The sequence below is a fragment of the Chiloscyllium plagiosum genome, chromosome 26, assembly GCF_004010195.1.
Source record: "Chiloscyllium plagiosum isolate BGI_BamShark_2017 chromosome 26, ASM401019v2, whole genome shotgun sequence".
In the NCBI taxonomy this organism is placed as follows: domain Eukaryota; kingdom Metazoa; phylum Chordata; class Chondrichthyes; order Orectolobiformes; family Hemiscylliidae; genus Chiloscyllium; species Chiloscyllium plagiosum.
This window is the reverse complement of record NC_057735.1, coordinates 52,885,745-52,910,838: the sequence shown is the minus strand read 5'-3', so window position 1 is coordinate 52,910,838 and position 25,094 is coordinate 52,885,745. Positions and strand designations below refer to the sequence as shown.

At 49.1% G+C, this 25,094-nt stretch overlaps 1 protein-coding gene across 1 annotated transcript in view; it reads right to left on the bottom strand.

The window, feature by feature from the left end:
• The window catches only part of LOC122562959 (F-actin-monooxygenase MICAL3-like), a 201,072-nt gene that overhangs the window by 164,508 nt on the left and 11,470 nt on the right, over positions 1 to 25,094 (bottom strand). Inside the window, exons 2-3 of the mRNA XM_043716261.1 lie at positions 24,029 to 24,073; positions 17,524 to 17,568 (exon numbers count right to left, since the gene is read on the bottom strand). Of these exons, the coding sequence (XP_043572196.1) occupies positions 17,524 to 17,568; positions 24,029 to 24,073 (90 nt within the window). The remainder of the gene's footprint in view (positions 1 to 17,523; positions 17,569 to 24,028; positions 24,074 to 25,094) is intronic.

Genomic DNA, 25,094 nt, shown 5'->3' with positions numbered 1-25,094 from the left:
AGAACAGGAAGGCAGATTACTACCTAAATGGAATCAATTTAGGTAAAGGGGCAGTACAGAGAGATCTGGGTGCTCTTGTACACCAGTCAATGAAGGTAAGCATGCAGATACAGCAGGTAGTGAAGAAGGCTAATAGCATGCTGGCCTTCATAACAAGAGGGATTGAGTATAGAAGCAAAGAGGTTCTTCTGGAGCTGTGCAGGGCTCTTGTGAGACCACACCTGGAGTACTGTGTGCAGATCTGGTCTCCAAATTTGAGGAAAGACATTCTGGCTATTGAGGGAGTGCAGCGTAGGTTCACGAGGTCAATTCCTGGAGTGGCGGGACTATCTCATGCTGAAAGACTGGAGCGACTGGGCTTGTATACCCTTGAGTTTAGAAGACTGAGAGGGGATCTGATTGAGACATATAAGATTATGAAAGGATTGGACACTCTGGAGGCAGGAAACATGTTTCCGCTGATGGGTGAGTGCCGAACCAGAGGACACAGCTTAAAAATACGGGGTAGACCATTTAGGACAGAGATGAGGAGAAACTTCTTCACCCAGAGAGTGGTGGGTGTGTGGAATGCTCTGCGCCAGAGGGCAGTGGTGGCCCAGTCTCTGGATTCATTTAAGAAAGAGTTGGATAGAGCTCTCAAGGCTAGTGGAATCAAGGGTTATGGAGATAAGGCAGGAACAGGATACTGATTAAGGATGATCAGCCATGATCATATTGAATGGTTGTGCAGACTCGAAGGGCAGAATGGCCTACTCCTGCATCTATTGTCTATTGACCCTTCGACAGTGCAGCACACCCTCAGTACTGATCCTCCAATAGTGCAGCATATCCTCAGTACTGATCCTCCGACAGTGCAGCACACCCTCAGTACTGACCCTCCGACAATGCGGCACTCCCTCAGTACTGACCCTCCGACAGTGCGGCACACCCTCAGCATTGACCCTCCAACAGTGCAGCACAATCTCGCGGCACTCCCTCAGCACTGACCCTCCGACAGTGCGGCACTCCCTCAGCACTGACCCTCCGACAGTGCGGCACTCCCTCAGCATTGACCCTCCAACAGTGCAGCACAATCTCAGTACTGACCCTACAACAGTGCAACACACCCTCAGTACTGACCCTCCGACAGTGCAGCACACCCTCAGCATTGACCCTCCAACAGTGCAGCACAATCTCAGTACTGACCCTACAACAGTGCAGCACACCCTCAGTACTGACCCTCCGACAGTGCAGCACAATCTCAGCATTGACCCTCCGACAGTACAGCACACCCTCAGTACTTACCTTCGACAGTGCAGCACACCCTCAGTACTTACCCTCCGACAGTGCAGCACACCTGCAGTACTAACCTGACAGTGCAATACTCGCTCAGTAGTAATCTCATGACAATGCAGCTCTTCCTCAGTACTGACCCCATGACAGTGCAACACACCTGCAGTACTGACCCTCTGATAGTGCAGGAGTCCCTCATTGCTCAACCTATGACAGTATGTGCAGCACCCCCCTAGTATTAACACCATGATGGTGCCACATTCCCTCCGTACTGACCCTCCAACGGTACAACACCCCCATAGTATTGACAACATAACAGTCCAGCACTCCTGCAGTACTAACAACATATTGCAGCACTCCCTCAGTATTAATTCCACTACTGTGCAGCACTCCCTCAGTACTAACCTCATTACAGTGCAGCATTCCCTCAGTATTAACACCATGATTTGTGCAGCACACCCTCAGTACTGACCCTCTGACAGTGCAACACTCCCTCAGTCCTAACCCCATGACAATGCAGCACTCCCTCAGTACTGACCTCATGACAGTGCTGCTGTCCCTCAGTCTTAACACCGTGATGGGGCAGCAGTCCCTCAGTACTAACCCCATGATAGTGCAGTACACCCTCAGTACTGACCCTCTGACAGTGCAACACTCCCTCAGTACTAACCCCATGACAGTTCAACACTCCCTCAGTACTGACCCCATGACAGTTCAACACTCCCTCAGTACTGACCCCATGATAGATCAACACTCCCTCAGTACTGACCCTCTGACAATGCAGCACTCCCTCAGTACTGACCTCATGACAGGGCAGCATGCCCTAAGTATCAACACCACAACAGTGCAGTACTCCCTCAGTATTAACCCCGTGACAGTGCAGCGCTCCCATAGTAGTAACCCTATGATATTGCGGCATCCCTCAGTACTAATTCTGTAACAGTGCAGCACTGTTAGTGGATGGCACAGTGGCTAGCACTGCTGCCTCACAGCGCCAGAGACCCGGGTTCAATTCCCGCCTCAGGCGACTGTCTGTGTGGAGGTTGCACATTCTCCCCGTGTCTGCGTGGGTTTCCTCCGGGTGCTCCGGTTTCCTCCCACAGTCCAAAGATGTGCAGGTCAGGTGAATTGGCCATGCTAAATTGCCCATAGTGTTAGGTAAAGGGGTAAATGTAGGGGTTGCGCTTCGGCGGGTCGGTGTGGACTTGTTGGGCCGAAGGGCCTGTTTCCACACTGTAAGTAATCTAATCACTCCCTTAGTATTAACCCCATTGTAGTGCTGCATTCCCCTAGTGTTAAAATCATGATAGTGCAGCACATCCTTAGTACTAACCCTGTGATAGTGCAGCTCTCCCTTAGTATCAACACCATGATATGGCAGCATCCCTCAGTACTAACCCCATGACAGTGCAGCACTCCTGCAGTTCTAACCCCGTGCAAGAGTCCCTCTGTCCTGCATGAGATGAGCTTCGGGTGAGAGGAAAACAGGATCTGGAAATGTCGAGGTATTTCTGCCTCACACAGTGAAAAGGTGAATATTTAGATCAGTTTGACATCACTTGCAGAAATAGTGTGCACAGGGATCATTCAGAATGCCAAACAAGAATACCGAGGGCAACCTGCACACGGGGTTTATCATAATAATATTTACTGACTATCTGTAACTTACTAACTCACATCTTTCAGTGGCACCTTTGTTAGCAGCTTAGTTACATAAAGATCCTAAAATAGAACAGATAGAAAGAAATCATTCAAAAATCCTGTCAGATTTCTCTATCGCAGGTGTAACAACAAAAGGTTCAGGAGCAAACATCGTTGCTGTGTACACAGCTTTGCAGGGTCAGTGTATACACACAGTCAGTGCGGATAGGGGTCACTCTGTACATAGGGTATGTGCGGACAGGAGTCACTCTGTGCACAGGGTATGTGCGGACTGTGCTCACTCTGTGCACAGGGTATGTGCGGACTGTGCTCACTCTGTGCACAGGGTATGTGCGGACAGGGGTCACTCTGTGCGGACAGGAATCACTCTGTACACAGGGTATGTGCGGACAGGAATCACTCTGTACACAGGGTATGTGCGGACAGGGGTCACTCTGTGCACAGGGTATGTGCGGACAGGGGTCACTCTGTGCACAGGGTACGTGTGGACAGTGCTCACTCTGTACACAGGGTATGTGTGGACAGGGGTCACATTGTACATGGGGTCAGTGTGGACAGAGGTCGTTCTGTACGTGGGGTCAGTGTGGACTGGGGGCCACTCTGTCTTCAGCAAGGGCTAACTCACTTGTGTTTCTGCCTTCCTGGTTTGTGTCCCTTGTTTTAATGTATCCTAAAATGGAGAAACACAGAAACACATTTATCAACATTCCCAGGATCATACTGAGCACCTGCTGGAATGTGTACAAGACACTTTCCTTCTCCAGAAAGTCAAACAGGTTGAGGCATCTGTGACAAATCGCACTGTTCAGTTTGTGCCTCAAATGCAAATAATGTGGAGTAGTACATGAAGCGATCATTATAGAGAGTGTAGGGTGTGAGTGCGCTTAGACGCTGATGAAAAAGCACTGACAATCTTGTCAGGTGTTCCACCATACACCGGGTCAATGTGGTCAGGAATCACTAGGTAAAAGAGACAAAAATTACTCTGTACACAGGCTCTGTGTGGACAGGGGTCACTCTGTACATGGGGGCCAGAGGGGACGGGAGCACTCTGTACATGGGGTGAGAGGGGACGGGGGTCACTTTGTACACGGGGGTCAGAGGGGACAGGGTCATTGTGCACACGGGATCAGTGCGGATAGGGGTCATTCTGTACATGGGGTCAGTGCGGACAGGGGTCACTCTGTACATGGGGTCAGTGCGGACAGGGTTCATTCTGTACACAGGGTCAGTGCAGACAGGGGTCACTCTACATGGGGTCAGTGCAGACAGAGGTCACTCTGTACACGGGGTCAGTGCAGACAGGGGTCACTCTGTACACGGGGTTAGTGTGGATTGGGGTCGCTCTGTACACAGGACCAGTGCGGAGAGGGTTCACTTTGTACACAGGGACAGTGCAGACAGGGGTCACTCTGTACACGGGGTCAGTGCGGACGGGGTCACTCTGTACACGGGGTCAGTGTGGACAGGGGTCACTCTGTACACGGGGTCAGTGCGGACAGAGGTCACTCTGTACACAGGGTCGGTGCGGACAGGGGTCACTCTGTACATGGGATCAGTGCGGACAGGGGTCACTCTGTACACGGGGTCAATATGGAGAGGGGTCACTCTATATACAGACTGGTTATAATATTTACTTGCTATCTATAACTCACTAACTCACATCTTGCACTGGCACCCTGGTTAGAAGCTTAGTTACATGAAGGTCCTAAAAATAGAAACAGACAGAAAGAAATTGTTCAGAAATCCTGTCAGTATTCTCTCTGTGGAAGTAAAAGAGTAATTCCCCTGATCAACGAACATAAGGACTAGGAGAAGGAGGCGGCCATTTCGCCCCATGAGTCTGCTCCACCAATTGAAAGATCATGGCTGATCTACCTCAGCCTCAAATCCACTGTCCTGCCTGGATCCCATATCCCTTCATTCCATTAATAGTTAAAAATTGGTCTGTTTCCTTCTTGAATTGATTGAGTGTCAGGCACACTCTGCTGTAGTGACTAACATGGATTCATGACCATTTAAGAGGAGTAATTTCACCACACCTGTTTGAAATTTGCCACCCCATAACTTCAAAGTGCAACCTCTCATTCTAGATTGCTCCTCAAATGGAAACATCATTTCTGTGTTTACTTCGTCGATCATCTTCACCATCTTGTATACCTGAATTCATTCTTCTCTCATTCTCCTAAATCCTAGCTCTGAGCTGTTAAATCTCTCCACATGAGACAAACCTTTCATCTCTGGAAGTAATCTCGTGAACCTTTGCTGAACTGCCTGCAATGCAATAAGGCGACCAAAACTGGAATGGTTACATCAAATGCAGTTTCACCAATGCCTTTCACTTCCCTATTGTTAGAATCCATTCCTTTAGCAATAAATGTCAACGTTCCATTTGTCTTCCCTATTCCCTGCTACGCCAGCAGACTAGCTTTCGGCAATTCATGCACGAGGATTTTGAAGTTTTTCTCCATTTGGATAAGTTGCCTTTCTATTGTTCCAACAAATAGATAATCACACACTTACCAGTATTAAACCCCATCTGCCTAATTTTTAGCCCATTCAGCTAACCTTTCCAACCCATTTATAAATTTCTTCTTTATTGTAATCTATTTTCCTAACTATTTTAGTATTATCTGAAACTTTGGCTATAGTACCTTGTATCCCTGCATCCCAGTCATTAGTATAGACTATAAGTAATTGGAGTCTGAAGACTGAGTGGCACTCCACTCATTGCATCTTGCCAAAAAAAAAGCCTTTTATCCTGACTGTCTGGTTCTGTTGGTTAGCCAATCCTTCATCCAAGCTAATATATTACGCTGAACCCATGTGATCTCACCTTGTGTTTTAACCTTTTGTGCGGCACATCATCAAATATCTTCTGGAAGTTTGCAGTCTGCAGAATCTCCACTGTCTACTTTATTTGTTACATCTTCAAAGAACTCTTGCAAATTAGATAACCGAGAGTTACTCTTCATAAAATCAGGATTTGGAGATGCCGGTGTTGGACTGGGGTGTAACAAAGTTAAAAATCACACCACACCAGGTTATAGTCCATTTTTAACTTCATAAAATCATGCTGATTCTGACGGATTGACTTTCCAAACTTCCAGTTCCGACTTCACCAATAATGTATTCCATCAATCTCCCAAAAATAGTTAATAAACTAATTGGTCTACACTTTCCTACATTCTGCCTCACTCACTTTTTGATTAAGGGAGTTACATTAACATGTTATCAATCCACCAGAGACTTTCCAGAATCCAGAGAATTTTGGAATATTACAACCAGTATATCCACTATCTTTGTTACTACTTCCTCTAAAACCATTGGATCTAGGCTCTCAGGCCATGGGTACTTGTCTGCCTTCAATCCCTATAGTTTGCTCAGTATCATTTCCCTAGTCATAGAGATGTACAGCATGGAAACAGACCTTTCGGTCCAACCCGTCCATGTTGACCACAAATCCCAACCCAATATAGTCCCATCTTCCAGCACCCGGTCCATATCCCTCCAAACCCTTCCTATTCATATACCCATCCAAATGCCTCTTAAATGTTGCTATTGTACCAGCCTTCACCACTTCCTCTGGCAGCTCATTCCATACACGTACCACCCTCTGCGTGAAAAAGTTGCCCCTTACGTCTCTTTTATAATCTTTCCCCTCTCACCCTAAACCGATGCCCTCTAGTTCTGGACTCCCCCTCCCCAGGGAAAAGACTTTGCCTATTTATCCTATCCATGCCCCTCATAATTTTGTAAACCTCTATAAGGTCACCCCTCAGCCTCCGACGCTCCAGGGAAAACAGCCCCAGCCTATTCAACCTCTCCCTGTAGCTCAAACCCTCCAACCCTGGCAACATCCTTGTAAATCTTTTCTGAACCCTTTCAAGTTTCACAACATTTTTCCGATAGGAAGGAGGCCAGAATTGCATGCAATATTCCAACAGTGGCCTGACCAATGTCCTGTACAGCTGCAACATGACATCCCACCTCCTGTACTCAATACTCTGACCAATAAAGGAAAGCATACCAAACACCTTCTTCACTATCCTATCTACCTGCGACTCCACTTTCAAGGAGCTATGAACCTGCACTCCAAGGTCTCTTTGTTCAGCAGTTCCTCCTTTTCTATAATCTCTGTATTACCTGTTACTATTGAGGGAGCTTCAGCATCCTCTATCATAAAAACTAAAGCAAAATATTGATTTGGTGTCTCAGTCATGTCCATGTTTTGTGAAAGGAATAATTGGTAATCTACCTGTGGGAAGAGCAACCATAATATGTTGGAATTCGTCATAAAGATGGAGTGACATAGCTGATTCTGAGAATTGGGCTCTGAATTTAAATAAAGGGAACTACAATGTACTGAAGTGTGAGCTGGCTATGATAAATTGGGGAGTATTGCCTCAAGGGATGTGCTTGAGTAAGCAAAGGCAAACAGTTAAAAAGCAGAAGCAAGAACTGCAACAATTGTTCATTCCTGTCTGGCACAAAAGAGAAAAGGAGAAAGGTGACCCAACCATGGCGAACAAGGGAAATTAGGGATAGTCATTGATCCAAGGAAAGGGCATACAAGTTTGTCAAAAAAAGCAACTAACCTGAGGACTGAGGCCATTTACATATCAGCAAAGGATGGCAAAGGGATTGATTAACAGAGAGAAAATAAAGAGCAAAAATAAACTTTCAGAGAATGCACAAACTGATTGTAAAAGCTTCTACTAGAGAAAAAAAAATCAGTGAAGGCAAGGTCACTTGTAGTCAGAAATAGGGAAAGTTATAATGGGGAACGAAGAGATGGCAGACCCAATAAAATACATACTTTGGTTCTGTCTTCACAAAGAGTCACGCAAACATTATCCTAATATTATTGAGGAACACATGGCCTGATGAGAGAGAGGAACTGAAGGAAATTAGTATAAATAGGGAGATAAAGTTGGGGAAACTGATTCTAGGCTGTTAAATCCCCAGGAACCGATAATCTATATCCTGGAGTACTTAAGGACAGGGGTCACTTGGCATAAGGGGTCAGTGAGGACAGGGCTCACTCTGTACACACGGTCAATGTGGTCAGGGGTCAGCCAGTACATGGGATCAGAGTGGACAGGGGTTTGCTTGGTACAGGGGGTCACTCTGTACACAGGGTCAGTGCGGACAGGGGTCAGTCTGTACACAGGGTCAGTGCGGACAGGGGTCAGTCTGTACACAGGGTCAGTGCGGAGAGTGGTCAGTCTGTACACAGGGTCAGTGCGGACAGGGGTCAGTCTGTACACGGGGTCAGTGCAGACAGGGGTCAGTCTGTACACAGGGTCAGTGCGGACAGGGGTCAGTCTGTACACAGGGGCAACAGGGGTCAGTCTGTACACAGGGTCAGTGCGGACAGGGGTCAGTCTGTACACAGGGGCAGTGCGGACAGGGGTCAGTCTGTACACAGGGTCAGTGCGGACAGGGGTCAGTCTGTACACAGGGTCAGTGCGGAGAGGGGTCAGTCTGTACACAGGGGCAGTGCGGACAGGGGTCAGTCTGTACACAGGGTCAGTGCGGACAGGGGTCAGTCTGTACACAGGGTCAGTGCGGACTGTGTGGGGGGGGGGGTTACTCTTTATCGTCAGCAGGGCTAACTCACTTATTCCTCTGGCTTTTTGGTTTGTGTCCCTCATTCTAAGGTATCCTATAGTATAGAATCACAGAAACATATCCATCAACAAATCCCAGGATCATACCGTTCACTTGCTGTAACAGGACAACAATCTGTGGTCAACAGAGCGTAGTAATTGTCAAAGTCCTGGAGAGCTATTGTACTGGTATGTTTAATCAGTGTTGGAATGGAATGCATTGGTGTCAATGCAACACAAACCATATCCAGCCAATGGAGCCATACAACTTACAAACACCATCCCCCACCTTTGCCACCACCACCAAACAGAGGATGACATGTCAGAGCTCCTCCGACAAATAGCATTCTGCTGTTTATGGCTCAAATTCACATTGTGGTCACTTAATACAAGGAGCCAAGCTGAGAGACACCTTAGAGTGGATATGCACCCTGGGCATAAAAAGTTCCACCATCCACGTGATCAGTTTGGACAGGGGTCACTTTGTATGTGGGGTCAGCATGAAAAGGGGTCACTCTGTAAGTGACGTCAGTACGCAGGGGTCACTGCACACAGGGCCAGTGTGGATAGGGGCCACTCTGTACACAGGGTCAGTGCAGACAGGGGTCACTCTGTAAGTGACGTCAGTACGTAGGGGTCACTGCACACAGGGGCAGTGTGGATAGGGGTCACTCTGTACACAGGGTCAGTGCAGACAGAGTCACTCTACACACAGGGTCAGTATGGATAGGGGTCACTCTGTAAGTGACGTCAGCACGCAGGGGTCACTGTACACAGGGGCAGTGTGGATAGGGGCCACTCTGTACACAGGGTCAGTGCAGACAGGGGTCACTCTGTAAGTGACGTCAGTACGCAGGGGTCACTGCACACAGGGTCAGTGTGGATAGGGGTCACTTTATACACTGGCTGAGTGCAGACAGAGTCACTCTACACGCAGGGTCAGTGCGGACAGGGGTCACTCTGTACACCGGCTCAGTGCAGACAGGGGTCACTCTGTACACGGGGTCAATACGGAGAGTGGTCACTCTGTACACAGGGTCAGTGCGGATAGAGTCACTCTACACACAGGGTCAGTGCGGACAGGGGTCACTTTGTAAGTGACGTCAGTACGCAGGAGTCACTGCAACAGGGAGGAGAAAGTGAGGTCTGCAGATGCTGGAGATCAGAGCTGAAAATGTGTTGCTGGAAAAGCGCAGCAGGTCAGGCAGCATCCAGGGAACAGGAGAATCGACGTTTCGGGCATAAGCCCTTCTTCTACCTGAAGAAGGGCTTATGCCCGAAACGTCGATTCTCCTGTTCCCTGGATGCTGCCTGACCTGCTGCGCTTTTCCAGCAACACATTTTCAGCTCACTGCAACAGGGGCAGTGTGGATAGGAGTCACTCTGTACACTGGCTCAGTGCTGACAGGGGTCACTGTACACAGGGGCAGTTGGATAGGGGTCACTCTGTACACTGGCTCAGTGCAGGCAGGGGTCACTCTATACACAGGGTCAGTGTAGAAAGGGGTCACTCTTTACTATATATGAATGACTTGGTTCGGGGAAGTGAAAGTACTATTGGCAAGTTTGTGGATGACTCAATAAGGTGGAAAATCAATTGGTGAGGATGATGTAATGAGTCTGCAGAGCGACATAGATAGGTTAGTGAGTGGTTGGCACATACTGTGGGAAAATGTAACATTATGCACTGTGACATGAAGAATAGAGGGGTCAAATATTATTTAAATGGAGAAAGACTGCAGAAAGCTACAATACAGGGATCTGGCAGTGCTTGTGCATAAATCACAAGAATCTAGTATACAAATTCAGAACATAGTGGGGAAGGGAAATGATCTGTTGGCCTTTATTTAAAAAGAAATAGGGGGATAAAATTATTATGGTTTTGGTAAAACTATACAAAGCTACATCAGACTACAGCTAAAATACTGTGAACAGTTTTGATCCCCTTACCCAAGTGTGACAGATGTTTGTGAAGGTTGTTATTTCTGCAAAAACCACAAGGCTGAGTCATGGGGGGTGGGGGGGGGGGGGGGGGTTGCATGTTACGCTAGATATGCTTACACAAGTAGCTGCATCTTGCTTCTGCAAAAATTGCAGTGTGGAATCACGAGGATGTAGACCAAGAAATAAGTAACCAAAAAGGGAGGTGGTGACTGGTAGAGACAGATGTATTGACATGAGAGTTGCAATTGTCACACACATAGGGAGTTAGTATGAACAAGGTAACCAAATAAGACCCAGTGTAGTGTCAGCAAAAGTAATAAGACCCAGCTATCGGGGGGGGGGGGGGGGTTGCACGCCAACAACAGGCCACAGACAGATGTGGTAAGCCGATTAGATTAGCAGCTGCACAGAGCAATACAACTATCAGATGTGAAGTAAAAGGGGAGTACCGAGAGACTCAACTGAACTGTATAAATTGTAATGTAACCTCCTGATCAAGGTGCCTACTTTGTGGTCACCCGGCTTGTAGACCGTATGAATAAAGACTGCTTCAGAATTTGACTCAGACTGAAATTATCGAACAGTGAGCTTCGTTTCTCACATAAGGAAAGATATACTAGCATTGAAGACAATGCAGATAAGGTTCACCAGGTTGATATGGGGGAGGGAGGGAGGGATTTTCTTATGAGCAGAGGTCGAGTAGGTGGGGCCTATACTCATTAAGGTTTAGAGGAATGAGAGGCAAACAGATACAAAATTCTTGGTGGGGTGGAGTGGGGGGTGGACAAGGTAGATATGGAGAGTTGCTAGAGTCTCAGAATAAAAGATTGAAGTCAGAGGTGAGGAGGAATGCCTTCTCTCAGAGGATAGAGAATCTGCGCATGTACCTCAGAGGGACATTGAGGTTGGGTTATTAAGCACATTCTAGGCTGAGAAAGACTTTAATTCATAAGGGAATCAACATTTGTAGGGAAAAGCAGGAAAATGGAGTTGAGGATAATTAGATCTCATCGAATAGCAGAGCAGACTCAATGGACCAAATAGTTTGCCTGTGCACCTGTCTTACCTCTGTCTTACGGTCTTACTAAAACAAACAGGATATAGTATTACTATTTTGTCAATCTGAAACTTCAGAAAAGATTTTGCTGGTTAATTGAATTTGAAGCTTTGTTAAAGATTTCATTTGGTATTGCTATAAACCACTTTCAAAGTTTGAAATAAGTTTAAAACAACAGAATTTAAATGGCACTGATTTAGTTCAAGAATACTTGCTTGAAGTCAGCAGATTACAATCAGCGTTATAACACTACAACTTGAATTAGAATACAGAAACACATTTAAGAAGAAATAGGAGGAGAATCGATGCATCAAAAAGGGTTTTATGTAAGGGATGGACAAAAAAAAAAGGGGGCTGGCCAACACGGGGAAGACGATTCTTAAGATAAATGATTCCTTCAAAATTAAACAATAAATTTGAAGCTGAACGAGTTAATATATAATCTGTTCTAAAGAAGGTGCATTGGACCCAAAATCTTAACTCTGCTTCCGTTTCTGACTTCCATTATCTGTAGTTCTTTCGGTTTTACGTTCATATTATTGTGTTCAATGGGCCTTATAGTCAGTGGCACTAGAAATCACCAAAATATCAACAAAGATACAAATACTTTTAAAAGCTACTCCAATCAAACAAACAAAATTCTTGAAAGGGCACAATTTAACAGAAGAAAGAGTTCAACCTCCAGGAATATGCAGACTACTTTAAAAGTGACCATTTTAGATCAGTGGAAAACATGACTCTAAGTGTGAAATCTACAATTCAGAAGAGGCACAATTGTTGTTGGAATTATGCAGTGCTTGGCAGATTTTATATATCAACATGGGGTGTGGACATTGCTGGTAGGTGCTATTCTTGCCCATAGATGATGCTGGTGCGCTACCTGAGGACAGGAGTAAACTATTCAACCCATCAAGCCTATTCTGCCATTCAACTAGATCATAACTGATCAGTACCTCAATGCCAATCTCCACATTGCTTAATGTCATTAATCTCCAAAAACCTACTAATGCCTTTCTTGAACTTACTCAATGATTGAGTTTCCACATGTCTGGAGGTACAGAATTTCAAATTCAAAAGACTGCTCATGCTCTGAGTGAAGAAATTCCTCCTCATCTCCATCCAAAATGGCCTACCCCTTATCCTGAGGTCATATCCCTGGCCAGGGGAAACATCATATCTATACCTGCCCGATAAGAACGTTTTCTGAGATCACTTCTCATTTTTAAAAAAACTCTAGAAAATAGGCACAGTTTCTTCAATTATTTCTCATAAGAAAATCCCACCACCTAAGGGATTAATTAGTAAACTTCCATTACATTCTTTTTATGGCAAGTACATCCCTCTTTAGATAAGGTGGCCAAAAAAAGAGTTGGATAGAGCTCTCAAAGATAGTGGAATCAAGGGTTATGGAGATAAGGCAGGAACAGGATACTGATTAAGGATGACCAGCCATGATCATATTGAATGGTGGTGCAGGCTGGAAGGGCAGAATGGCCTACTCCTGCACCTATTGTCTATTGTCAAAAATTGTTAGATCTCACCAAGACTCTACAACAACTGCATGAAAACTTCATTCCTCTTGAACTCAAATCCTACTGAAATGAAGGTTAGCATACTGCTTGCCTTTCTAATTGCTTATTGCACCTTTTAGTGATTCATGGAACAAGGATCCTCTTAGGCACCCACATTTCTTAGCCTTTCACCAGTTAAAACCTGTTCTGCCTTTCTGTTTTTCTCTACAAAGTAAATAGCTTCACACTTTTTTCCATTATATTCCATCTTCCTTGTTCTAATCCACCCATTCAGTCATCCTGAAGCTTCTTTGTAGCCTTCTTACAATTTACATTCGGAATATTTGCTATCCTCAGCAAATTGGGAAATCTTACAATTGGTCCCCATATGCAAATCATTTATACAAACTGTGTACCTAGCACTGATTCTTGTGGCACTCCAGTGGTAACAGCCTGCCATTCTGAGAATGATCTGTTAATTCTCCTCTCTGTCCTTTGACTATACTAGCGCGCTATCTAGTGGCACAGTATATTCCCTCAAACCTATGTGCTCTCATTTGAGAACATAGAACAGGCCCTTTGGCCCTCGATGTTGCGCCGACCTGTGAACTATTCTCAGCTCGTCCCCCTACACTATTCCAAAATCATCCATGTGCTTATCTAAGGATTGTTTAAATCTCCCTAATGTGGCTGAGAATTTATTTCCTAAACTTTCGACTGGGAGCTTACTGAGCCTTTCAGAAATAACTAATATCCTCAAAACAAACAAGTTTCTCAAAAATGTTTCAGAAATCCACATTTTGTCAAGTGCTCCCCCTCATTAAGACTCTTCAGTGGTCTATCCTTTAACACTGACAAGCAAATAGGTACTTTGTGTCAGCACAGGAAGAAGGATTGGTGGTACGGAACTACCTGTACCTCAAGCTGCCAAAGGTTGGCACCCAGTGCTCTAAACAATGAGGAACAACTTCATATAAGCCACTTATGACAGACTTTGCCTTTCCAAAGTCGGTTTGTTCAACCATCAGAAGCAGATGATCCCATCTGACCTCACCAAAACTCTTAAGGTAGCATTGGCATCATTTCTGGAAGATGGAATGATGTCAACCAGCCACCTAACCCTGTTGACAAGTCTGTTCCAAGGCCTTTTGGATGTCCGTGTGCATCAGATCAACAGCATTACCTTCATTAATCCTCTATTACCTCATGAGAAAACTCCAGCAGTTGGCTGAACACTATCTGTCTTGAACAAGTCAATACTGGCTTTCATTGTTTAATCTACATTTGTTTAGATGCAAGGTCTTATTGAGTAATGTAGCATCTTCTAGAAGCTGAATGGCACACGCCACAGTATGGTGGTTCAGTGGTTAGCACTGCTGCCTCACAGTGCCCGGGTTCAATTCTAGCCTTGGGTAACTGTCGTTGTGGAGTTTGCACATTCTTCCCATATCTGCGTGGGTTTCCTCTGGGTGCTCTGGTTTCTGCCCATGGTCCAAAGATGTGCAGGTTTGGTGGATTGGCCATGCTAAATTGCCCGTAGTGTCCACGGATGTGCAGGCTAAGTGGATTAGCCATGGGAAATGCAGGGTTCCAGGGATAGCATAGGGAACTGGGGCTGAGTGGGATGCTCTTTAGGAAAGTTAGTGTGGACTTGATGGGCTGAATGATCTGTTTCTACACCGCAGGGACTCCATGATTCTATTTCTACTTAGTGTGATCTTATGACCATGTGACTATTAAAAATGATAATTCAATACAAAATTAAGGCTTTTCCACCACAGAGGTTAAACTGCAGGAATTGTCTTTGTATCCTTCTGAACAAGTGCATAACAGTTGCAAAGCCTCCAGGCCTTTGGTACCATTTCTGTGCCTGGATTTAAGACTGAGATAGATAAATTTTGGGTCTCTTGGGGCATTGAGGAACACAAAGAGTAGACAGGAATTTGGAACTGAAGCTTAAGATGAGCTATGACCATACTGAATAATGGAACAGGCTCGATGGGCTGAATGGCCTTGTTTCTCGTATTCTTGCAGGATCAAAAGCTAGACAGCGATCAGAGGGTAAAGAGTGTCAGAGGGGACAGGGTCTGCAGGAGTGAAGGTTAAAATACATTCAGGAGCAACCAACTCACTTTTGTCTTTGGCAGCTTGGGTATTGACTTGTGCCTAAACAATGCCTAAAATATAAAAGCAGACGAAAGTAATCAATATAACCTGGGGTCATTCTCTGCACTGGATGTAACAGGAAAACAAATCTCTCAACAAACAGGGGATCATTGCAACTGGCGACTATCCCATCCATACACTGGGTGGTTTGGGATCCTGAGACACCTGAAAAGTTGTGTATTATGTTCGGGTTAATACGCACCACGAGGTTAGATATCAGATTAGGCTACTTCATAAATGAAGCCACCGGGTATAGCAGTGTCTCTCATAATGACATCACACAACCAACAGGGGTCACTCTGTCCATGTGGTCAGAGATTAAAGAAGAGGCATCCTCCACAAGAGAACTATTGGTACACACCAATATCTCAGTTGACAGGCTGAGAGTAGTCAGCTGACCATCAGTCCACAATAATGTCAGAAGGGTTAGTGTCATCACAATGACACAAGGCAGACACAGAAACATCCAGGCAGAAGATTACACAGTTGCTGGGAAAGCTCAGCAGACTTGGCAGCATCTGTGAAGAGAAAGCAAAGTTAATGTTTCAGGTCCGGTGAAAGACCTGAAATGTTAACTTTGATTTCTCTCCACAGATGTTTCAAGACCTGCTGAGCTTGTCCAGTAATTTCTGTTTTTGTTTCTGATTTACAGCATCCACAGTTCCTTTTATTTCTAAGATTACACAGATACAGGAGAAAGGGTCAACTGTCGACAGGGGTCATTCAGTTCAGACAGGGGTCACTGTACACAGCTCTGTGTAGACAGAGGTCACTCTGTACACTGGGTCAGTGCAGACAGGGATCACACTGTACACAGGGTCAGTGTTGTCAGGGGTCACTCTATACAGGGCTAAGCACAGAGGCTAAACTGACTGTCATCAGATTGCAGAACCTATCCTTGTATCCTTCTGAACAAGTGCATAACACTTGCAAAGCCTCCAGGCCTTTAGTACCATTTCTGTGCCTGGATTTAGGGATAAGGTCAGAGGTCACTCTTAGACAGGGTAGATTCTAATAATATTTATTGGCTACCTCTAACTCACATCTTTCATGTTAGATACTTAAAGGTCCCAAAATACAAACTGACTGAAAGAAATCAATCACAAACCTACTCCGATTTCTCTATCCAAGTATAGAGCAATTGCTTCATGAGCAAATGTTTCTGTTAGATAAAGGGTCAGTATGTACACACACTCAGTTAGAACAGGACTCACTCTGCACATGGGGTCAGTGCAGCAGGGATTGCTCTGTAGTGGTGTGGACAAGGGTCAGTCTCTATTATCAACAGGGGTCTAACGTGATTCTCTGGCATCCACGTTTGTGTCCCTTGTTCTAAACTCCTAAAATATACAAACGCAGAAACACATGCATCAAAAAACCCGGGGTTTGTAGTTTGCAGTCGCTCTCATGAAAATGGATTCCCTACACGTTCATTAACTATTTCTCCTGACTTGCAGCGTCATATAAAATGTCTGGTTAAAATGAGATCATTCTGGATGTGCTTTCAGGTCTGCACAACGTTCACGACAGCCACAAGAGAAACATGAGGAAGGGATCAGATTATGCAAAGTATCAGAGGACAACATAGGTCACACTGTAGAGATGCTCAGTGTGGACAGGAGTCACTCTGTACATGGGGTCAGTATGGACAGGGGTCACTCTGTACAAGGGGACATTATGGACAGGGGTCACTCTGTACATGGGGTCAGTGTGGACAGGGCTCACGCTGTACATGGGGTCAGTGTGGACAGGGCTCACGCTGTACATGGGGTCAGTGCGGACAGGAAATGTGTTGCTGGAAAAGCGCAGCAGGTCAGGCAGCATCCAGGGAACAGGAGAATCGACGTTTCGGGCATAAGCCCTTCTTCAGGTAGAAGAAGGGCTTATGCCCGAAGCGTCGATTCTCCTGTTCCCTATCTGATATCGTGGTAGACATCTCAAACTCAATTGAACAGCAAATGTCATTGTTCATAGGGTCAGTGTGACAGCAAATGTCATGCGGACAGGGGTCACTCTGTACACACGGTCAGTGCGGACAGGGGTCACTCTGTACACATGGTCAGTATGGACAGGGGTCACTCTGTACAAGGGGACATTGTGGACAGGGGTCACTGTACACAGGGTCAGTGTGGACAGGGCTCACTCTGTACATGGGGTCACTGTGGACAGGGGTCACTTTGTACACAGGGTCAGTACAGACAGGGGTCACTCTGTACAAGGGGACATTATGGACAGGGGTCACTCTGTACATGAGGTACTTTATGATAATATTTACTCTATCTGTAACTGACTAACTCACATCTTTCACTGGCACCCTGGTTTGCATCTTAGATACGTAAGGATCCTGAAATAGCAAAAGACAGAAGCAAATCGATCTGATATCGTGGTAGACATCTCAAACTCAATTGAACAGCAAATGTCATTGTTCATAGGGTCAGTGTGTATACATGGTCAGTGCGGACAGGGGTCACTCTGTACACACGGTCAGTGCGGACAGGGGTCACTCTGTACACATGGTCAGTAAGAACAGGGGTCACTCTGTACACACGGTCAATGTGGACAGGGCTCACTCTACATGGGGTCAGTAAGGACAGGGGTCACTCTGTATACGTGGTCAGTAAGTACAGGGGTCACTCTGTGTGGATGGGGGTCACTCTGTATACAGGGTCATTGTAGAGTATAGTCACTCTGTACATAGGGACAGTGGAGGAAGATTTACCCTGTCTTCAGTAGGGTCTAACTCACTTGGTTCTCTGGCTTTCAAGATTCTGTCTCTCATTCTAAAATATCAAAACACATTTATCAATAACCCCCAGGAGCATACTGCGCACTCACTGCAAAGGGAATCACTCTGCACAAGACAACTTCCTTCTCCACCACGTGTAACAGATTTACATACCTGTGACCAATCGCACTGTTCTGTTTGTGCCTCAAATGCAAATAATGTTGATGAGTCCAAGGTTACAGAGAGTCTAGAGTGTGGCTTCAGTTAGACACTGATGACGGTCACTCTGTACACGGGGTCAGTGTGGACAGGGGTCACTCTGTACACGGGGTCAGTGTGGACAGGGGTCACTCTGTACACGGGGTCAGTGTGGACAGGGGTCACTCTGTACACGGGGTCAGTGTGGACAGGGGTCACTCTGTACACGGGGTCAGTGTGGACAGGGGTCACTCTGTACACGGGGTCAGTGTGGACAGGGGTCACTCTGTACACGGGGTCAGTGTGGACAGGGGTCACTCTGTACACGGGGTCAGTGTGGACAGGGGTCACTCTGTACACGGGGTCAGTGTGGACAGGGGTCACTCTGTACACGGGGTCAGTGTGGACAGGGGTCACTCTGTACACGGGGTCAGTGTGGACAGGGGTCACTCTGTACACGGGGTCAGTGTGGACAGGGGTCACTCTGTACACGGGGTCAGTGTGGACAGGGGTCACTCTGTACACGGGGTCAGTGTGGACAGGGGTCACTCTGTACACGGGGTCAGTGTGGACAGGGGTCACTCTGTACACGGGGTCAGTGTGGACAGGGGTCACTCTGTACACGGGGTCAGTGTGGACAGGGGTCACTCTGTACACGGGGTCAGTGTGGACAGGGGTCACTCTGTACACGGGGTCAGTGTGGACAGGGGTCACTCTGTACACGGGGTCAGTGTGGACAGGGGTCACTCTGTACACGGGGTCAGTGTGGACAGGGGTCACTCTGTACACGGGGTCAGTGTGGACAGGGGTCACTCTGTACACGGGGTCAGTGTGGACAGGGGTCACTCTGTACACGGGGTCAGTGTGGACAGGGGTCACTCTGTACACGGGGTCAGTGTGGACAGGGGTCACTCTGTACACGGGGTCAGTGTGGACAGGGGTCACTCTGTACACGGGGTCAGTGTGGACAGGGGTCACTCTGTACACGGGGTCAGTGTGGACAGGGGTCACTCTGTACACGGGGTCAGTGTGGACAGGGGTCACTCTGTACACGGGGTCAGTGTGGACAGGGGTCACTCTGTACACGGGGTCAGTGTGGACAGGGGTCACTCTGTACACGGGGTCAGTGTGGACAGGGGTCACTCTGTACACGGGGTCAGTGTGGACAGGGGTCACTCTGTACACGGGGTCAGTGTGGACAGGGGTCACTCTGTACACGGGGTCAGTGTGGACAGGGGTCACTCTGTACACGGGGTCAGTGTGGACAGGGGTCACTCTGTACACGGGGTCAGTGTGGACAGGGGTCACTCTGTACACGGGGTCAGTGTGGACAGGGGTCACTCTGTACACGGGGTCAGTGTGGACAGGGGTCACTCTGTACACGGGGTCAGTGTGGACAGGGGTCACTCTGTACACGGGGTCAGTGTGGACAGGGGTCACTCTGTACACGGGGTCAGTGTGGACAGGGGTCACTCTGTACACGGGGTCAGTGTGGACAGGGGTCACTCTGTACACGGGGTCAGTGTGGACAGGGGTCACTCTGTACACGGGGTCAGTGTGGACAGGGGTCACTCTGTACACGGGGTCAGTGTGGACAGGGGTCACTCTGTACACGGGGTCAGTGTGGACAGGGGTCACTCTGTACACGGGGTCAGTGTGGACAGGGGTCACTCTGTACACGGGGTCAGTGTGGACAGGGGTCACTCTGTACACGGGGTCAGTGTGGACAGGGGTCACTCTGTACACGGGGTCAGTGTGGACAGGGGTCACTCTGTACACGGGGTCAGTGTGGACAGGGGTCACTCTGTACACGGGGTCAGTGTGGACAGGGGTCACTCTGTACACGGGGTCAGTGTGGACAGGGGTCACTCTGTACACGGGGTCAGTGTGGACAGGGGTCACTCTGTACACGGGGTCAGTGTGGACAGGGGTCACTCTGTACACGGGGTCAGTGTGGACAGGGGTCACTCTGTACACGGGGTCAGTGTGGACAGGGGTCACTCTGTACACGGGGTCAGTGTGGACAGGGGTCACTCTGTACACGGGGTCAGTGTGGACAGGGGTCACTCTGTACACGGGGTCAGTGTGGACAGGGGTCACTCTGTACACGGGGTCAGTGTGGACAGGGGTCACTCTGTACACGGGGTCAGTGTGGACAGGGGTCACTCTGTACACGGGGTCAGTGTGGACAGGGGTCACTCTGTACACGGGGTCAGTGTGGACAGGGGTCACTCTGTACACGGGGTCAGTGTGGACAGGGGTCACTCTGTACACGGGGTCAGTGTGGACAGGGGTCACTCTGTACACGGGGTCAGTGTGGACAGGGGTCACTCTGTACACGGGGTCAGTGTGGACAGGGGTCACTCTGTACACGGGGTCAGTGTGGACAGGGGTCACTCTGTACACGGGGTCAGTGTGGACAGGGGTCACTCTGTACACGGGGTCAGTGTGGACAGGGGTCACTCTGTACACGGGGTCAGTGTGGACAGGGGTCACTCTGTACACGGGGTCAGTGTGGACAGGGGTCACTCTGTACACGGGGTCAGTGTGGACAGGGGTCACTCTGTACACGGGGTCAGTGTGGACAGGGGTCACTCTGTACACGGGGTCAGTGTGGACAGGGGTCACTCTGTACACGGGGTCAGTGTGGACAGGGGTCACTCTGTACACGGGGTCAGTGTGGACAGGGGTCACTCTGTACACGGGGTCAGTGTGGACAGGGGTCACTCTGTACACGGGGTCAGTGTGGACAGGGGTCACTCTGTACACGGGGTCAGTGTGGACAGGGGTCACTCTGTACACGGGGTCAGTGTGGACAGGGGTCACTCTGTACACGGGGTCAGTGTGGACAGGGGTCACTCTGTACACGGGGTCAGTGTGGACAGGGGTCACTCTGTACACGGGGTCAGTGTGGACAGGGGTCACTCTGTACACGGGGTCAGTGTGGACAGGGGTCACTCTGTACACGGGGTCAGTGTGGACAGGGGTCACTCTGTACACGGGGTCAGTGTGGACAGGGGTCACTCTGTACACGGGGTCAGTGTGGACAGGGGTCACTCTGTACACGGGGTCAGTGTGGACAGGGGTCACTCTGTACACGGGGTCAGTGTGGACAGGGGTCACTCTGTACACGGGGTCAGTGTGGACAGGGGTCACTCTGTACACGGGGTCAGTGTGGACAGGGGTCACTCTGTACACGGGGTCAGTGTGGACAGGGGTCACTCTGTACACGGGGTCAGTGTGGACAGGGGTCACTCTGTACACGGGGTCAGTGTGGACAGGGGTCACTCTGTACACGGGGTCAGTGTGGACAGGGGTCACTCTGTACACGGGGTCAGTGTGGACAGGGGTCACTCTGTACACGGGGTCAGTGTGGACAGGGGTCACTCTGTACACGGGGTCAGTGTGGACAGGGGTCACTCTGTACACGGGGTCAGTGTGGACAGGGGTCACTCTGTACACGGGGTCAGTGTGGACAGGGGTCACTCTGTACACGGGGTCAGTGTGGACAGGGGTCACTCTGTACACGGGGTCAGTGTGGACAGGGGTCACTCTGTACACGGGGTCAGTGTGGACAGGGGTCACTCTGTACACGGGGTCAGTGTGGACAGGGGTCACTCTGTACACGGGGTCAGTGTGGACAGGGGTCACTCTGTACACGGGGTCAGTGTGGACAGGGGTCACTCTGTACACGGGGTCAGTGTGGACAGGGGTCACTCTGTACACGGGGTCAGTGTGGACAGGGGTCACTCTGTACACGGGGTCAGTGTGGACAGGGGTCACTCTGTACACGGGGTCAGTGTGGACAGGGGTCACTCTGTACACGGGGTCAGTGTGGACAGGGGTCACTCTGTACACGGGGTCAGTGTGGACAGGGGTCACTCTGTACACGGGGTCAGTGTGGACAGGGGTCACTCTGTACACGGGGTCAGTGTGGACAGGGGTCACTCTGTACACGGGGTCAGTGTGGACAGGGGTCACTCTGTACACGGGGTCAGTGTGGACAGGGGTCACTCTGTACACGGGGTCAGTGTGGACAGGGGTCACTCTGTACACGGGGTCAGTGTGGACAGGGGTCACTCTGTACACGGGGTCAGTGTGGACAGGGGTCACTCTGTACACGGGGTCAGTGTGGACAGGGGTCACTCTGTACACGGGGTCAGTGTGGACAGGGGTCACTCTGTACACGGGGTCAGTGTGGACAGGGGTCACTCTGTACACGGGGTCAGTGTGGACAGGGGTCACTCTGTACACGGGGTCAGTGTGGACAGGGGTCACTCTGTACACGGGGTCAGTGTGGACAGGGGTCACTCTGTACACGGGGTCAGTGTGGACAGGGGTCACTCTGTACACGGGGTCAGTGTGGACAGGGGTCACTCTGTACACGGGGTCAGTGTGGACAGGGGTCACTCTGTACACGGGGTCAGTGTGGACAGGGGTCACTCTGTACACGGGGTCAGTGTGGACAGGGGTCACTCTGTACACGGGGTCAGTGTGGACAGGGGTCACTCTGTACACGGGGTCAGTGTGGACAGGGGTCACTCTGTACACGGGGTCAGTGTGGACAGGGGTCACTCTGTACACGGGGTCAGTGTGGACAGGGGTCACTCTGTACACGGGGTCAGTGTGGACAGGGGTCACTCTGTACACGGGGTCAGTGTGGACAGGGGTCACTCTGTACACGGGGTCAGTGTGGACAGGGGTCACTCTGTACATGGGGTTAGTGTGGACAGGGGTCACTCAGTACGGGGGGGTCAGTGTGGACAGGGGTCATTCTGTACACGGGGTCAGTGTGGACAGGGGTCAGTTGGTATACAGGGTAGGTTATGATATTATTTATTAGCTACCGGTAACTAACTCACATCTTTCACTGGCAACCTGCTTTGCATCTTATGTACATAAAGGTCCTAAAATAGAAACAAACAAGAAGAAATCAATCAGAACCCCTGTCAGATTTCTCTATTTTAGGCATAGAGCAATACCTTCATGAGCAAATGTGTCCAATCAGCACGGACAGGGGCCACTCTGCACATGGGGTCAGTGCAGCAGGGATTGCTCTGTAGTGGTGTGGACAAGGGTCAGTCTCTATTATCAACAGGGGTCTAACTTGTTTCTCTGGCATCCACGTTTGTGTCCCTTGTTCTAAACTCTCCTAAAATATACAAACACACAAACACATGCATCAAAAAACGCAGGTCTGCAGTCGCTCTCATGAAAATGGATTCCCGACAGATTCATTAACTAATTCTCCAGACTTGCAGTGTCATGTAAAAATTCCAGTTAAAATTGGATCATTCTGGAAGTGCTTTCAAGCCTGCACAATGATCACGACATCCATAAGAGAAACATGGGAAAGGGATCAGATTTTGCAGAGTGTCAGAGGACAACGTAGGTCACATTGTACAGATGCTAAGTGTGGACAGGGATCACTTTGTTCAAGGGGTCAATGTGGACAGGGGTCACTCTGTACATAGGGGTCAGTGTGACAGGGGTCACTGTACACGGGGTCAGTGTGGACAGGGGTCACTCTGTACACAGCATCAGTGTGGGCAGGGGTCACTCAGTACACAGGGTCTGTGCGGACAGGAGTGACTTTGTACATGTGATCAGTGCGGACAGGAGTGACTCTGTACATGGGGTCAGTGTGGACAACGGTCACTCTGTACACAGGGTCAGTGCGGACAGGGGTCACTCTGGACACAGGGTCAGTGTGGACAGGGCTCACTCTGTACATGGGGTCACTGCAGACAGGGGTCACTTTGTACACAGGGTCAGTACGGACAGGGGTCACTCTGTACAAGGGGACATTATGGACAGGGGTCACTCTGTACATGAGGTACTTTATGATAATATTTACTCTATCTGTAACTGACTAACTCACATCTTTCACTGGCACCCTGGTTTGCATCTTAGATACGTAAGGATCCTAAAATAGCAAAAGACAGAAGCAAATTAATCGATATCGTGGTAGACGTCTCAAACTCAATTGAACAGCAAATGTCATTGTTCATAGGGTCAGTGTGTACGGACAGGGGTCAGTGCGGACAGGGGTCACTCTGTACACATGGTCAGTGCGGACAAGGGTCACTCTGTACATGGGGGTCAGTGCGGACAGGGGTCACTCTGTACACGGGGCCAATGCGGACAGGGGTCACTCTGTACATGGGGTCAGTGCGGACAGGGGTCACTCTGTACACGGGGTGAGAGTGGACAGGGGTCACACTGTACACGGGGCCAGTGAGGACAGGGGTCACTCTGTACACGGGGTCTGTGCAGACAGGGGTCACTCTGTACATGGGGCCAGTGTGGACAGGGGTCACTCTGTACAGGTGGTCAGTGTGGAAAGAGGTCACTCTGTACACGGGGTCAGAGTGGACAAGGGTCATTCTGTACACGGGGTCAGTGCAGACAGGGGTCACTCTGTACACGGGGCCAGTGCGGACAGGGGTCACTCTGTACATGGGGCCAGTGTGGATAGGGTCACTCTGTACACGGGGCCAGTGTGGACAGGGGTCACGCTGTACACGGGGCCAGTGTGGACAGGGATCACTCTGTACACGGGGTCAGTGCAGACAGGGATCACTCTGTACATGGGGCAAGTGTGGACAGGGGCCACTCTGTACAGGTGGTCAGTGTGGACAGGGGTCACTCTGTACACAGGGTCAGAGTGAACAAGGGTCACTCTGTACACGGGGTCAGTGCAGACAGGGGTCACTCCGTACACGGGGCCAGTGCGAACAGGGGTCACTCCGTACACGGGGCCAGTGCGGACAGATGTCACTCTGTACACGGGGTCAGTGTGGACAGGGGTCACTCTGTACACGGGGTCAGTGCAGACAGGGGTCACTCTGTACACGGGGAGAGAGTGCACAAGTGTCACTCTGTACACGGGGCCAGTGCGGACAGGGGTCACTCTGTACACGGGGCCAGTGTGGACAGGGGTCACT